The following is a 14,669-nucleotide window of genomic DNA, read 5'->3' on the forward strand; positions in this document are numbered from 1 at the left end:
TACCGTCCGTGCTTGTCTTGAATCCTACTACAACTTTACTACATACACAACAACAGGACTTTCTTTTTTCTCTTCTTTATGAAACTCCATTATTAGATAGATAGATAGATAGATAGATAGATACTTTATTCATCCCCAAAGGGAAATTCACATTTCCAGCAGCATCCCTCAGCTAAAAACAATACAATAATAAAGCAAAAAGAATACAATATACAAATACCCAGTGTGACGTGCAAATGCCCACTGTAGCGTGTTATATAGAATAACTAAATAGTGCTACACAGAATACATATTGCAATAAGATTCGGTAATATGCAATGTAGGTGGTGTGGTTTACTGTGGGCTTTTACTCTGCCAGGTAGAGTTAAAGAGCCTCATGGCATGAGGAAGAAAAGATCTCTTCAGTCTGTCCGTAGTACAAGACAGTGACAGCAGTCTGTCGCTGAAACTGCTCTTCTGTCTGGAGATAATGCTGTGTAGTGGATGCGATGGATTGTCCATGATTGACCGCAGCTTTTCCAGTGCCCGTCTCTCAGCTACTGTTGTTAGGCTGTCCAGCTCTTTGCCCACAACAGAGCTCGCTTTCCTAGCCAGTTTATTGAGACGAGAGGCATCCTTCTTCTTGACGCTGCCTCCCCAACACGCTGTCGCATAGAAGAGGGCGCTTGCCACTACTGTCTCATAGAATATTTCCAGGAGCTTTTTGCAGATTTTGAAGGAGGCCTACACTACTACTACTTCCAGCGCCGTCACGAATGGCAGCCACTCCAGCAGCTCCCGTGTTATTTTCGCTACTTTTGTGATTTATTGTTTTTTTTGCTTACTTTTTCAGTGCCTTGCAACTCTGTAGCACTTTGGATTACTTTCTATCCTATGGATATGGGTTTTAACGCGCAAAAATACGTATATTCAAGAAATCTACTCCTCGACCTGAAGAATTCTCGAGCCGGCGCGGTCCCCCTTTTACCTAACGAGGTGAGGCGACCCTACCGGGGTTGCAGAGCCGGTGCTAAGGTAAAGGCTAAGCGGCTAGCGGCGAAGTGGCGATATAAGCCCACGGTACCGTCAATAATCATGGGGAATTTCAACTCCCTACCAAATAAGATCGACAAACTGGCTGTGCTTGTGAAAGACATCAAAGCATACAGGGAGTGCAGCTTGCTTTGCTTTACGGAAACGTGGCTCACGTCTAGCATCCCGGACGCTAACATCGCGCTAAACGGCTTCTGCGCTGTTCGGGCTGACAGAGGCACAAAAGTCAGTGAGAAGCGCAAAGGAGGGGGACTGGCTAACTACGTGAACACGAGGTGGTGTAACCCCGGGCATGTAAAAACAAAGCTTTCTATCTGCTGCCGTGATGTCGAACTTTTGGCCGTAAGTCTGCGTCCCTATTACATGCCCAGAGAGTTCGGACACGCCATTGCTGTCATTGTTTACATCCCACCGCGCGCTGATGCGGAAGTAGCGTGTGACGTCATCCACTCCGCGGTGGCAAAACTACAAACACAACACCCGGAGGCTGCAATGTTAATCTCTGGGGACTTCAACCACGTGACTGTTGATAAGACACTGCCCTCTTTCGTCCAGTATGTGGACTGCAAGACCAGGGGAAATAGGACTATTGACCTCCTGTATGCGAATATCAAAAATGCTTACAGCGCTAAACCACTGCCTGCCCTTGGAAAAGGAGACCACAACCTCATTCTGCTTAAACCACAGTACAAACCAAAAGTGAGGAGGCTACCAACAACCACACGCTCTTTTAGAAAATGGTCCACCGAGGCAGAGGAGGCTCTGAGAGACTGCTTTGGACGTACGGACTGGGATGTCCTGCTAGGGTCCAGCAGTGGGGACATTGAGGAGATGGCAAACTGCACTACTGACTACATTAAATTCTGCATGGACAATGTTGTTCCTATAAAGACTGTACGCTGCTATGACAACAACAAGCCCTGGATCACGAGTGACATCAAGTGCCTTCTGAACCAAAAGAAGAGGGCCTTTAAAAATGGTGATCAGCAGGAGCTAAAACGGGTACAGAAGGAGCTCAAAGTCCAGCTCCGGAAAGGGAAGGAGCAGTACAGGAGGAAGTTGCAGAACAACAACATGAAGGAGGTGTGGGAAGGGATGAAAACAATTACTGGCTGCAGCACCAAGCCTACAAGCCGACTTTACTTCCTCACACCTTTAGATCCTTTTCCATATTTGTAAACAGGTGTGACGTATTGAAGGTCTGTGTGCATTGTTGAGAAAGAATTGCAGAATTAACTTCCATAAATAGCAGCCCATTGACACAAAATTATCCTAGATCATAGACCGAAACAGCGCAAAATAGCACAAAGTGTGTGCTAGCAGCAAGATAGCACCTTTATTTTAGTCATCAAAGTCAACTCCATACCTGTCAACCTCCACGGCTCCATGCCCTTACAAACTGTTGTATTTTCCCTTACAAAATACAAAATAATCTTACACCATATTTTTTTCAAGGGTGTTTATTTATGTAGTTTAACATGTTATATTGTACATGTGTTTCGTCATATCATATATATATATTATTAATTAACATTTTCTTGTGAGTTGCTCGACATGAATGAGGTGTACTATAAAATAAGTTCAAAAATTAAGTAGCTTGGACATTCACTGTACTGTAGAAGGAAAAAATACATGCAAATATAATTAAGTAGAATAATACATTTTCTTATTCAAATTATTATTTCATTTTCTGCATTAAATTAGTGTTGGTGATAAACTGATTAAAGGGATAACCACAAACCTGTCTTTTTTCATTTTCTCCTTTTACACTTCCTTTTTTTCTTAACTTCTTTATACAACATAATAATTTATAATATAATGCATCAAAGCAAGTGAGCTGTTTGAGAGCCGGCGCTCCTTAATAAGTTGAGCCGAAAAAGCCGGATCTCTAAAAATAGACGGACTTCGTTTCACTACACAACTACCACATGAAATCCGATGTTGAATGATGCATGATGGGAAATCCCCAGGCAGCAGACGCATGCGCACAGTAGCATCAAACCGCTCGCTTCGTTTGCAACGAAAAAAAACGGTACCGAGATGGAGGCGACCGCGGCGAACTCGTTTGACTTGATTGATGTGCCATTTCGCAATAGTCTGTATATACCGGATGGTACCCATAATTGAACAATTTGCATTTTTCCGTACAGATTTTCTTGTATGTCGTACACATCTTAAAATGCATAATAAACGCACTTTATACGGCAAAAACGTACAGGTTGACAGGTATGCAGCTTTAAAAGAAGTTATTTTGATCTGTGCTGGATTTCTTCCTTTAAAGATACTGTAAAAATTGAAAGAGTGCCTAAATTTTGCCATGAAAAAGGTTTATGAACCCTGTAGAAGCTAACTTGCTTTAAATTGCAGCCTTGGTTTAGTTTGAACAATTTTTATTGAAACTTTTAACAGCAAATAAACAATGTGAGGTTTGAACAATTTTTATCGACACTTTTAACAGCAATTAAACATATTCACAATTTCATTATATCATTTTCTAACAATATGAGGTTTGAACAATTTTTGTCATTTTAAACAGCAATTAAACACATTCACAATTTCATTATATCATATTCTAACAATATGTGGTTTTATCGACACGCTACTCACTTGACCAGCCAAGTGGGGCACTTTAAAGAGGTGTCCGTATGCATTTCCCTCAAAGGGCTGATGTGCAGGGGTTCGATTAAGTTGACAAGAGCTCGTGGAACCTGGCAGAGAAACGACACTCTACGTCAAACCATAATGCGGATAAACGCCACTGTCGATGGTTTAACGTTTACCTCATTGTGTAAATAATCCAAGCTTTCTTGAACATTTTTAACGTAACTCTCCACAGAGAAAAAGAGCTGAAAACAGAAATGAATCAAGCATTTATCGTTTTACCTGCTTCAAATTGAAACCTTTGAAACCATTACTTACAGAATTGTAACAATAGTCGCAGATATCATTTCCACCGATAAACACAGTTATCACTTTCCAATCGGATTTAAAGTGTATCCTCTGCAAAAGGAATAATTTGATATTTGTTGAAGCAGCAGTTTCATTGGGTACTTACCGAGTCGTTTTTCATCCGCGCCACGAGAGCTTTCACCTGAGGCAGCATGTCTCTATTTAAAACACATTTTAACATAATTTTGTTGGCTGAATTCGCCCTTGGGCACATCCGTCATGTTGACCTTTTATTAACGCGCGATGGATGATAAAATGAAAGCCTGTTTTAGAAACGAACATACTTGCTTTTAGCTCCAGTAACAGCCTGGTTGAGAAAAGCCTGGGGTGTGTAATGGGTGCCCTGCCCAACTGAGTAACCAGTCAGGTTACCGTTGAAATGCTTCAGGATATCTGTTAGTATGGAACAAAATAATTAGAAATGCATGACAACTGTTTGTTTTTCCAAACAATAACTTGTAACATCATGATTCTCAAGACCGAAATCCTGTAACCTAGTTACGTTTTTCAACTACATATTATATTACCAGATACTAAAAATATTTTGTATTTTCCAACTTCAGTTTATGGCAAATTACGAAATACGCTTTTTACATGAAAACTACATAAATTGAAGGGGGGGGGGGGGGGGCGGTTGGGGGCAAAAAATCAAGCGACGCTCATTTTAGTATCGGCAATGTCGATTGTTCCTTGATCATTTTATGGTGCATCGATGGCATCTGCTGGACACTTGCATTAACAGCAGGTTTGATGGGACGACTTTCGACATAAAAATAGCGCTCATGAATGCTATTAAGAGGGGGGGGCTTAATCGGAAAATGCTCTATACATTATCTACAGGTAACTCTGTAACGTCGTTAGTGACTTAATCGGTATAGGATGTTTTTGGTATAGGACTTCATCTACTGTAACACTATTATTACTAGAAGCTTCGTGTGTCAAGTTTAAGCCCATAAATGTTAAACATCTATTATAAAATCTACAAATGGATTTGAAAAAAGATAATAGATCTTTTTATTTGTCATTATTTTACTAAATATACAGTGAAGAAAATAAGTATTTGATCACCCAGCTATTTTGCTATTTCTCCCACTTAGAAATCATGGAGGGGTCTGAAATCTTCATCGTAAGTGCATGTCCGCTGTGAGAGAGATAAACGAAAAAGAAAAATCCACAAATTAAAATGCATGATTTTTTTTTAACGATTTATTTATGTGATATAGCTGCAAATGAGTATTGGAACACCTTAGAAAATGAATGTTAATAATTGGTACAGTAGCCTTTGTTTGCTAATACAGAATTCGAACATTTTTTGTAGTCTTTCACCAGGTTTGCCCACACTGCAGGAGGGCCACTCCTCCACACAGATCTTCTCTAGATCAGTCAGGTTTCTGGGCTGTCACTGAGAAACACTGAGTTTGAGCTCCCTCCAAAGATTTTCAATTGGGTTCAGATCTGGAGACTGGCTGGGCCATGCTACAACCTTGACATGCTTCTTACGGAGCCACTCCTTGGTTTTCCTGGCTGTGTGCTTCGGGTTGTTGTGTTGGAAGACCTAGCCACGACCCATCTTCAATGCTCTGACTGAGGGAAGGAGGTTGTTCATCAAAATCTCAAGTTACACAGCCCCAGTCATCCTCTCTTTAATGCAGTGCACTCGTCCTGTCCCATGTGCAGAAAAACACCCCCAAAGCATGATGCTACCACCCCCATGCTTCACAGAAGGGATGGTGTTTTTTGGATTTTACTCTTCATTCTTTTTCTTCAAAGCATGCTTAGTGGAATTATGACCAAAACGTTATATTTTGGTCTCATCTGACCAAAAAACATTCCCCTATGACTCCTCTGTACCGTTCAAATGGTCATATGCAAACTTAAGACGGACCTTGACATGTGCTGGTTTAAGCAGGGGAACCTTTCCTGCCATGCATGATTTCAAATCATGACTTCTTAGTGTATTACCTACAGTAACCTAAGGAAGGGTGGTCCCAGCTCTTTTCCGGTCATTGAACAACTTCTGTCCTGTAATTCCCGGCTGATTCCTCACGTTTATTAGAATCAGACCCCTCGAGGTGATATCTTGCATGGGGCTCCATTCAGATTGAGATTGACTGTCATGTTTAGCTTCTTCCATTTTTCACTGATTGCTGTAGACCCTTTTTCACCAAGCTGCTTGGCAATTGCTCCGTTGCCCTTTCCAGCATTGTGGAGGTGTATAATTTGGTCTCTGGTGTCTTTGGAGAGCTCTTTGGTCTTCGACATGTTACAAGTTAAAGTCTTACTGATTGTATGGGGTGGAACCTCAAACAGCTGCATCTAATTCAGGATGATACATGGCGTGCAAGAGGACTTCTAATGGGCGGACTAACAGGTCTTTCAGGGTGAGAATTCTAGATTAATACGCAGGTGTTGAAATACTTATTTGCAGCTTTTTCACATGAATAAATTGATAAAAATCATGCATTGTGATATCTGGATTTCTCTTTTCAGTTTATCTCTCTCACAGTGGACATGAACCTACGATGAAAATTTCATACCCCTCTATGATTTCTAAGTAGGAGTAATAGCAAATAGCAGGGTGTTCAAATACTTTTTTTTTGACTGCATTTTAAGTATCTGATCCAGAGTCATTATTGGTAGGACTGGACTCGGGGTCCCAAAACATGAATGGGACATTTCTAGTTTGAATTGTGTTTTCAAAGCAAAAATACTCACTGGGCAGTGTCGTCACAGTGGTGAGGTTGCCATCCCCGCCAACACTGAATGAGACACGGTAATAAATTAATTTACAGATTAATGAAATAAATAAATAATGTTTTTTGGTGAAGATTTAGGCACCTCCAAGACAATCCCCTATATTGGGTCAGTACGTCCAGAATGTTTGATGGGCTGGATGCAATTCCATTCCCTGCCTAACACAAAAATAAACATGTTCTATTTCTATTCATATTATATTAACATTTGCTAAAAATGAAATAAAAATATGATGATAGCTTTCAAAAGAATGCATAGCCATTTTTTTATTTATAGTTTTTTAAAGCTAGACACTTTTCAAATTAGAATTAAAATTGTTAATTTGCATGCCATTTCAAGTTCTGGTTTGTCGTTCGAAAAACAAAAAATAACCCATTGTTTTCCATAGAATGCTGAGAGACCCTGCCTAGGAAGTCAATGGGGGCATGCTTTCCCAGGAGAAAATTCTGTACATTTTGAATTTAGATGCATCAATAGGGTGCATTTTCAGAGTAAAATCAAAAAGCGAGATCTATGATGAATATCTGCCCTTGAAAACTATCCATCCATTATCTGCACCGCTTATACTCAGTAGGTTTGCGGGGGGTGCTGGAGCCTTCACAGGAACTCACTCGCTCATGGGGACAATTTTAACCGGCCAATGAACCTGACATGCATGTTTTTAGAATGTGGGAGGAAACCCACGAAAGCACAGGGAGAACATGCAAACTCCACACAGGAAGGTTTTCCTTGTAAACTATTGAATAATAAATACACTTGTTACGAAAAGCAATGACATGGCCCACAAAGCATGATAGATGAGAAGTTCAATGCAAAAAAAAATCTGCTCATTATCTTATTTCACTAAAAATAACTATTGTTGTTCCAATCACAATGCCATACTATTTTAAGGTATTGTATTGGAGAGTAAACAGACCAAATTACTGATGTGAGTTTTAAGTCTAAAAAATGTAATACTCATGTGGGTGATTAGGTAAATTACTGTATCATATGTCAGTACTGCTGCTTTTCTTCAATGGTTTACACGAGGTTAGCCTAACACCTAACAGTTCTCTGCCAGAATCTTCCCATGTAAGGAAAACACTGATTAACGATGACAAATTGCATTCAAAAGCCCCCCTAAAAATTAAGAAAAAATGTTTCATCTGCAATCAGATTCACTCACTGTCAGCGAGTCTCCGACAGCAGCAACCACTTTGATATCAGCTGGCCTTAGTTCGTGCACTGATAAGACACAAAGCACAGTTTTATCATCGGATCTTTCAACTACATATCATGTATTTGGTATAGCGCAGGAAAAATACGGATAAGCAACAGATAATTAAGCATTATAAAACATTACTGAATACTGTGTATGATTTCAATTCATAAAAATAAGGTTAGATGGACGTACCCGAAGTTGGTGTAGAATCCGAAGGAGCGACATCCTCGCAGAGCATCGGCGTGCCGGTGCTCTTAATAGTCGCATACAAAATGTCCAGAGTGAGAAAGAGACAAGAGCCGCACAACACCACCACTCCCATTTGATTTCCGGCGACCCTAAACTTACGGGTTGGATGAGAGATTTGTTGCCAAGAGGATTGGAAGGCGAATTTCCCTCTGTCCTCAGAAAGGGATGGTCCTTCAAGGGATCAACGGGAAGGAGAGAAATAGGAATGTGATTATCTTTTTTAAATGCTAGAGATTTTTGTTTTCTGGGGGTGTGCAAACTTTTGAAATCTTCAAGACAGACTCACCAGAGTTGGACATTGCAAGGCAATAACGTCCCCATTGTCGTCTGTGTTGTCTTTGTAGCTCGCGGGCTGCAGCTGAAATTGGATATAACAATAGTCGAGTGTCGCCAGATTTAAAAATGTGTTGCTAACGATTGTGTCGGGCCTCACCAGGTTGGTCCACAACTGCCAAGTCAGTTTTTCAGTCTGGTGTGATGCTCGTGGCCCAGAGAGAGGCTGCAAAAGTGGACAGTTTGTGCTTGTTAAACATGGGATTCTTTGAATATAATAAAGCAATGATATGAACATCTTGAGTCGCCATGGCAGCGACAAGAGACTTAACTGGACTTAAGTTTGTGGCTCTCTTTTTTTAAGTAATATATTCCTTGTGCATTTTTTTTGCAGCCAAATAGTCAGGTCAAGTCACGTTTATTTGTATAGCCCTTAATAACAAAGAGTCTCAAAGGGCTGCACAAACTATTGCCAACAACAGACTATTTTCACACCATCTGATCTAAATAGGAGATACACAAAATTTGTACAGTATATATATATATATATATATATATATATATAGTATATAGTAGTATAGTATATAGTAGTATATAGTATATATATAGGAACAAGTTTTGATCTGGCTTATTAAACTTTTTAACATAATTTTCAACCCTGTTTTAACTATTTCAAAATTGTTAAAAAATAAATAAATAAATAACTAGGACAAAAAATAGTATACAGTGCAATGTGAAAAGGTAAAGAAAATCAGCTTCAAGCAAAACGATTTTTTTGTCATTTTTCAGTCATTCTAATCAATTAATTATATTCAGAATAATAAGATCTATAATAAAATTAGGTTATGAGTCGTTTGTTGACAGAATATAGTCTCATTTGTTAAAAGATTTATTTTCATAATTTTAATAGTAACATTTTTGCATAGTAAGAGATAGTTTTTCTTTTCATTTATTTATTTTCAAGTATTATTTCTAACAATTAAATAATAACATAAAATGATAAATATATGAAAATAATTTTAAAATAACCATTCAAAAGTTATAAAATAGTAAAATAAGAAAAGAAAAGAAAAGACCAGAAATAAAATGGGGGAAATGATTATTAAATTAAGAATTATTTCTCTTTACTATTTTAAAAGCTATAATTGTAGCAAAATAAAAAGTAATACCATATTTTCCGCACTATAAGGCGCACCTAAAAGTCTTGTTTTTTTTTCAAAAGCTGACCATGCGCCTTATAACACAGTGCGCCTTATATATGGCTCAATATTAAATTCGCAAGGTCTCGCAACTACGAGAAACAGCCGCCGACTCCATTTTTCGCGCTGTGCATACTGGGAAATATTAAACGATTGGTAGTTGCCGGGGCTCGTGTTGTATTTGTTTACTAAGTGGCAAAATGGCTACCCCATTAAACTGCTTAATTCATATTCAACAAATACAGTATTTGTCTGAATCCAGGGTTATGACTGGTGAAGATGTAAAGCACAATTTACCTTAAACAAACGCAGAATTATTCAGAATGTCACGTTTGAGAGAGAGAGAGAGCGAGAGAGAGAGAGAGAGAGCGAGATTCTCTTTCATACGTGCATTTGTATAAGAAAATGGCTCCTGTTAAGAGACACGCGTACAACGCCGAGTTTAAACTCAAAGCGATCAGTCACGCAGCACAACACGGCAATAGAGCGGCAGCGAGAGAGTTAAACTTAAATGAATCGATGGTACGGAAGTGGAGAAAGGATGAAGATAAGCTCCACCAAGTAAGGAAAACTCAACAAAGTTTCCGTGGCAATAAAGCAAGATGGCCAGAGTTAGAGGAGACACTTGAACAGTGGGTTGTTCAACAAAGAGCGGCAAGCAGAAGTGTCAGTACGATAACTATACGTATGAAGGCAACAGCGCTGGCACAAAAACACCGGACGTGTTGGATGGCCCATTCACTGAGATATGGTCAATTCGAACACAGCAGAAGAAGAATTCGAGGGATTCGTCGATGAGGAGCTTATAGAGTGATCTTTGTTTTTCTTTTGTGTGTTTACGTTTTACATTTTACAGTTATTATGTTATTGCTTTGCACTCGTTGTTTTTGCACATTACGAGTGTCACTTTATTGCGATTGCACTAACGTTTCATTTAAAATAACAGTATCAGACGTTTTTTTCTTTGCGTGTTGACTAAATGGACAAAAAATAAAATGATATGTCGATGTTGTTCAAAGATGTCAAAGATGTGTCACGAAAATGCTTTACCTCAGAGAAAATAATAAAACGGCTGTTTATTTATTTTGGGAGTGAATGGAGTTGTGGAAAGCTTGTTTGTTAATAAAGTTTGACCTTTTTGAATATTTTGTTGACATTCCCTTGAGCGTGGCAACATCTAGAGGTTGCATAAAGTAACTACATTCTCTACTGTAGTCAAGTCGTCACATTTATTTACCGTAAATAGCCCTTAATCCCAAAAATGTCTCGAAGGACTGCACAGGATTACAATTACAAAATTGCACAATTACCTGATCCTAAACCAGCATGCACTTATAGCGCCTTATAATGGGGTGTGTCTTATGTATGGCATAAGTTTTAAAATATATCATTCATTGAAGGTGCGCCTTATAACATGGTGCGCCATATAGTGCGGAAAATACGGTACTTAAAATGAGCCAAATGATCTGCCAGGATTTTTTTTTTGGGGGGGGGGGGGGAGGGGGGGGGGGGGTAAGTGTAGTGCAAACAAAACATATATTACCATTACAAACCTTCCTTAGGGATCGTAAATGTCTTTAAAAAATGAAAAATAGAAATAAAAATGAATTTTGGATTGCTTAATACAACATTACTTTATAAAATTATTTTATTTTATATTTTACTATTTGATTTTTATTTATTTATAATGAAATAATGAGATCATTTAAAACAATGAAAACAGCAAGGGCCCTCACATTGAACCCTGCGGAACGCCATTCTGATATCACAACCAATAGGTTGACTATTAAACTCTGTCATCTCAGTCCTATGTTAATTTAATTTAAATTGAAAACATGTTAATATTTGCCAAGTAGGACTTTCGAATGTCATATTCACCAGTCGGACGAGAGGTTTATCCTGCAGGATGACACTAAAATCGTCTCTGTACCACTTTTGGGCCGCCAGGAGATCCCTCAAAGAAGCCTGAAACATATCATCGGAGGAGCTTGAATTGATAGTCGATTTTGTTGTGAATTTCTCACAAAACCTGCTCGCAGTTTGGGTTTAGCTGCAAATGCTAAAGTCCTCATCCCAATTCTAGTCTTTGAGGGAGTTTCAGATGTCTTGTTTCTGTTCTTTAACAAACCTGATTTGAATCATTTTAATCAGTTGTGTCAGAGGACGACCTTGAGATCAGAAACTGGTATGGTTTTATAGACCTGAATAACAAATGTATTTATAAATAAGAGCGACAAACCTGCAGAGCATGAATCCGCATGGCTTTTAGAATGCGGGCCTCTCCGTCTTGAATTTGTTCCAAACATGAACATGACCTTGGGGGAAAAATGAATTAATCAAATTAGAGAGCGTATAGAAAAAAATTTATACGGTGCATCATTAAAGAAATGACACCTAGAGTACTTCAGTGTCATGTTGGATAGAATAATATCAAATAAACACACACATATTGTTTGGCACCAATAGAGTGCACACCCCCAACTGATAATGGCATGGATAATAACAGAAAATTCAAATTAAATCAATCCATCATCTACTTACCTACCTACCTAATCTTTTTACCTAGCCACCAACCTGGTCCAACTACCTACCTAGCTACTTATCTACCTACATAATCTACCTACCTAATCTACTTTATAACTCCTGGGGGTTGTTTGTATGCAATATATAGGCTCTGAAACAGCTGAACTGATTTTATGTGAAGCTTTACACAGTTGTGCTTTATGCATCTGTGAGAGTCTTTAGCTAGGTTTGGTGTCAGGGAACCACTAACACATACCAACAAAATTGATAAATATTTACTCTCATGTTTTCTACTTTAATGGGGTCTCTAACATCCTCTGGCGACCAAATTGCGTACTGCTGCTCCTGACCACTGACCACCCCAAGCAGCTGAATTCAATCTTCTATCGGCCTACCAACACCATGCCATTTTACCTGTTTACCATAAATGTGTGCACTGGGGACATTTTGTGCATGTTCCCTGTGTGGTGTACTCACTTTTGTTTTATTTGTTTAAGCAATGGAAGAAGAGAGTTGCTACTAACTAAGTGTCATTTGTTTACTGTTTCCCCACCTGATTTGCAAACATAGGACATGTATACATGCGAGGTAAGCACATACTTGCTCGGAAAAGCATCTTCCTCTCCGTCCCATTGAGCAACACTGACCAGAGTCCTCTTGAGCTGCAGCACAATCGAGTGGTCAGACGAGACAAAAAAAAAAGTGAGCGCCGGCATAGCAAACATGAATAGTGAACCTGAGCACTTAGAAGCTGTAAAGCGGCGTCCACCTCGCTCACCACGGTTCTGATAACAGGCTGCACCTGCGGGAACAGGAACAACTCGCACAAGGACGCCTTGAACTTTTTCTTTATCTCAAAAGTACTCATCAGCTTGGATTTTTATGGTGCCGCTTGCTTAATTTTTCCCAAAGCGCTGACTCGTAAATCATGGTGTGATGAACATGGATAAACGCATGGACAAAAAAATAATAATTATCCTTGCATGAGTGTCGCTGACAGATAAATATGTACTTTCTCAGTTTTCCAATCAAAAAACACAAGGCTGCAGATGACTCACTCAACTATTCTACTTTACATTATGGAAGTTTAAATGCATCATGAGTATAATTTAAGGGGTTCAACCCCACACATAACTGTTTAGATATTGTCTTTACCTCTTGTTGGTCACATGCACAGGGACGGTCCACTTGCACAAAAAGCAACAGCAGTTTCCAAGAATGCTGAAAGATATATCATCAGGATTTTATCCCCCCAAAAGGGAATACAGTGTTCATACATTTTTAAAATATCCTATTTTACAAAACTCATTGTATTTTATATTTTATCATTTGATTTATTTTTTTTATTTATAATGAAATAATGACAACATTTAATCCTTACTTTTAATCAGATTTTTATATATAATCTTAATAATTTTAATTTATATAAAGTAATTGTATATATTATTTTATATAACATCTTCTTTGTTTCTTTACTTCACTGTGAATGTGTGCGACTGGAGTGTCATGCCCAATTTTGTTGTCACAATATCTTAACCCATTTTGTAACAATGACAAAAGGTATATTCTATTTTATATATATATATATATATATATATATATATATATGTGTGTGTTATATTGTACTATTCAATATTTATACGAAATATTACATAAATATCTTGAATACCTTATATACACACAAGGAATAAATAATGCAAGCATACCTGATGACTTTGGAGTCTGAATGATGCCTCTTTTGCTTGCGCCAGCAGTGTGCTACAAGCGCAATATTTACACTTTTAAAATAGAAAGCCCATTTTAAGAAATATGATTTTGTCATTCTTACTATTGTGAAGAAGATTTTACCTGTCTGTGTCGAACTGAAGAGTCTCAATGTTGGTTTTAAAAATGCTCAGGAGCTCTGATGGTAGCAGGTGAATACAAATGTTTTTAAAAAATGTCAATTTAACGTGAAAGAAGCTTTTATAAATTTTGAAAATTCACCATGAAGTCTTGATATTGTGGTTGATAACTCTTGGCTATAGGGAGAAAGAAAACACTTTAATTTTTTGAAATAAAATGACAAAATAATAAAATTCACCTGTGAACATGCAGTCCAACAGAAGCGAAAACGTCAACATTGGCAGGTCTGACACTGTCCACTAAAAACATTAAAAATAAAATCAAGAAAATGATATCCCTGTATTTGATATGCTGCCTGGAGTGTTCTTAATGTTACCATTCAATGGAGGCTGCTGAGCCAGGAGCATCTGATCACAGGGCAACCCATTTACTAAAAACAAAAGAACAAAAATAACATACAAAAAAAACAAAACATCATGTTATGTTCAAAATAAAATACATTTAGAATGATTATATCTAGATAGCGACCTGTTGCCCACGAGAACGTGAGGAAGTAGGTTACAATTAACAATGGAATCATCTTCATTTAATAATGTTTTTTCTTCTCTCCTTTCTTTGCCGTCAACCTCTGTGTGTCCGCTATC

The 14,669-nt window shown here is 38.3% G+C and overlaps 1 protein-coding gene across 1 annotated transcript in view; it reads right to left on the minus strand.

Annotated features, from left to right (window-relative positions):
- Positions 1-14,669, minus strand: part of LOC148346752 (phospholipase B1, membrane-associated-like) — a 27,863-nt gene extending 13,194 nt beyond the window's left edge. Inside the window, exons 1-23 of the mRNA XM_088324512.1 lie at positions 14,554-14,669; positions 14,402-14,455; positions 14,264-14,324; positions 14,167-14,201; positions 14,029-14,083; positions 13,887-13,938; positions 13,336-13,401; positions 12,917-12,982; positions 12,781-12,842; positions 11,897-11,972; positions 11,536-11,622; positions 8,619-8,684; positions 8,472-8,543; positions 8,285-8,356; positions 8,129-8,189; positions 7,901-7,959; positions 6,820-6,893; positions 6,697-6,740; positions 4,266-4,374; positions 4,088-4,139; positions 3,952-4,032; positions 3,813-3,878; positions 3,640-3,740 (exon numbers count right to left, since the gene is read on the minus strand). Coding sequence (XP_088180638.1) covers positions 3,640-3,740; positions 3,813-3,878; positions 3,952-4,032; positions 4,088-4,139; positions 4,266-4,374; positions 6,697-6,740; positions 6,820-6,893; positions 7,901-7,959; positions 8,129-8,189; positions 8,285-8,356; positions 8,472-8,543; positions 8,619-8,684; positions 11,536-11,622; positions 11,897-11,972; positions 12,781-12,842; positions 12,917-12,982; positions 13,336-13,401; positions 13,887-13,938; positions 14,029-14,083; positions 14,167-14,201; positions 14,264-14,324; positions 14,402-14,455; positions 14,554-14,611 — 1,529 coding nt within the window. The 5' untranslated portion in view covers positions 14,612-14,669. The remainder of the gene's footprint in view (positions 1-3,639; positions 3,741-3,812; positions 3,879-3,951; positions 4,033-4,087; positions 4,140-4,265; positions 4,375-6,696; positions 6,741-6,819; positions 6,894-7,900; positions 7,960-8,128; positions 8,190-8,284; positions 8,357-8,471; positions 8,544-8,618; positions 8,685-11,535; positions 11,623-11,896; positions 11,973-12,780; positions 12,843-12,916; positions 12,983-13,335; positions 13,402-13,886; positions 13,939-14,028; positions 14,084-14,166; positions 14,202-14,263; positions 14,325-14,401; positions 14,456-14,553) is intronic.

Source organism: Urocampus carinirostris, chromosome 20 (assembly GCF_059441175.1).
Source record: "Urocampus carinirostris isolate Australia breed hairy pipefish chromosome 20, RoL_Ucar_1.0, whole genome shotgun sequence".
Taxonomy (NCBI): Eukaryota; Metazoa; Chordata; class Actinopteri; order Syngnathiformes; family Syngnathidae; genus Urocampus; species Urocampus carinirostris.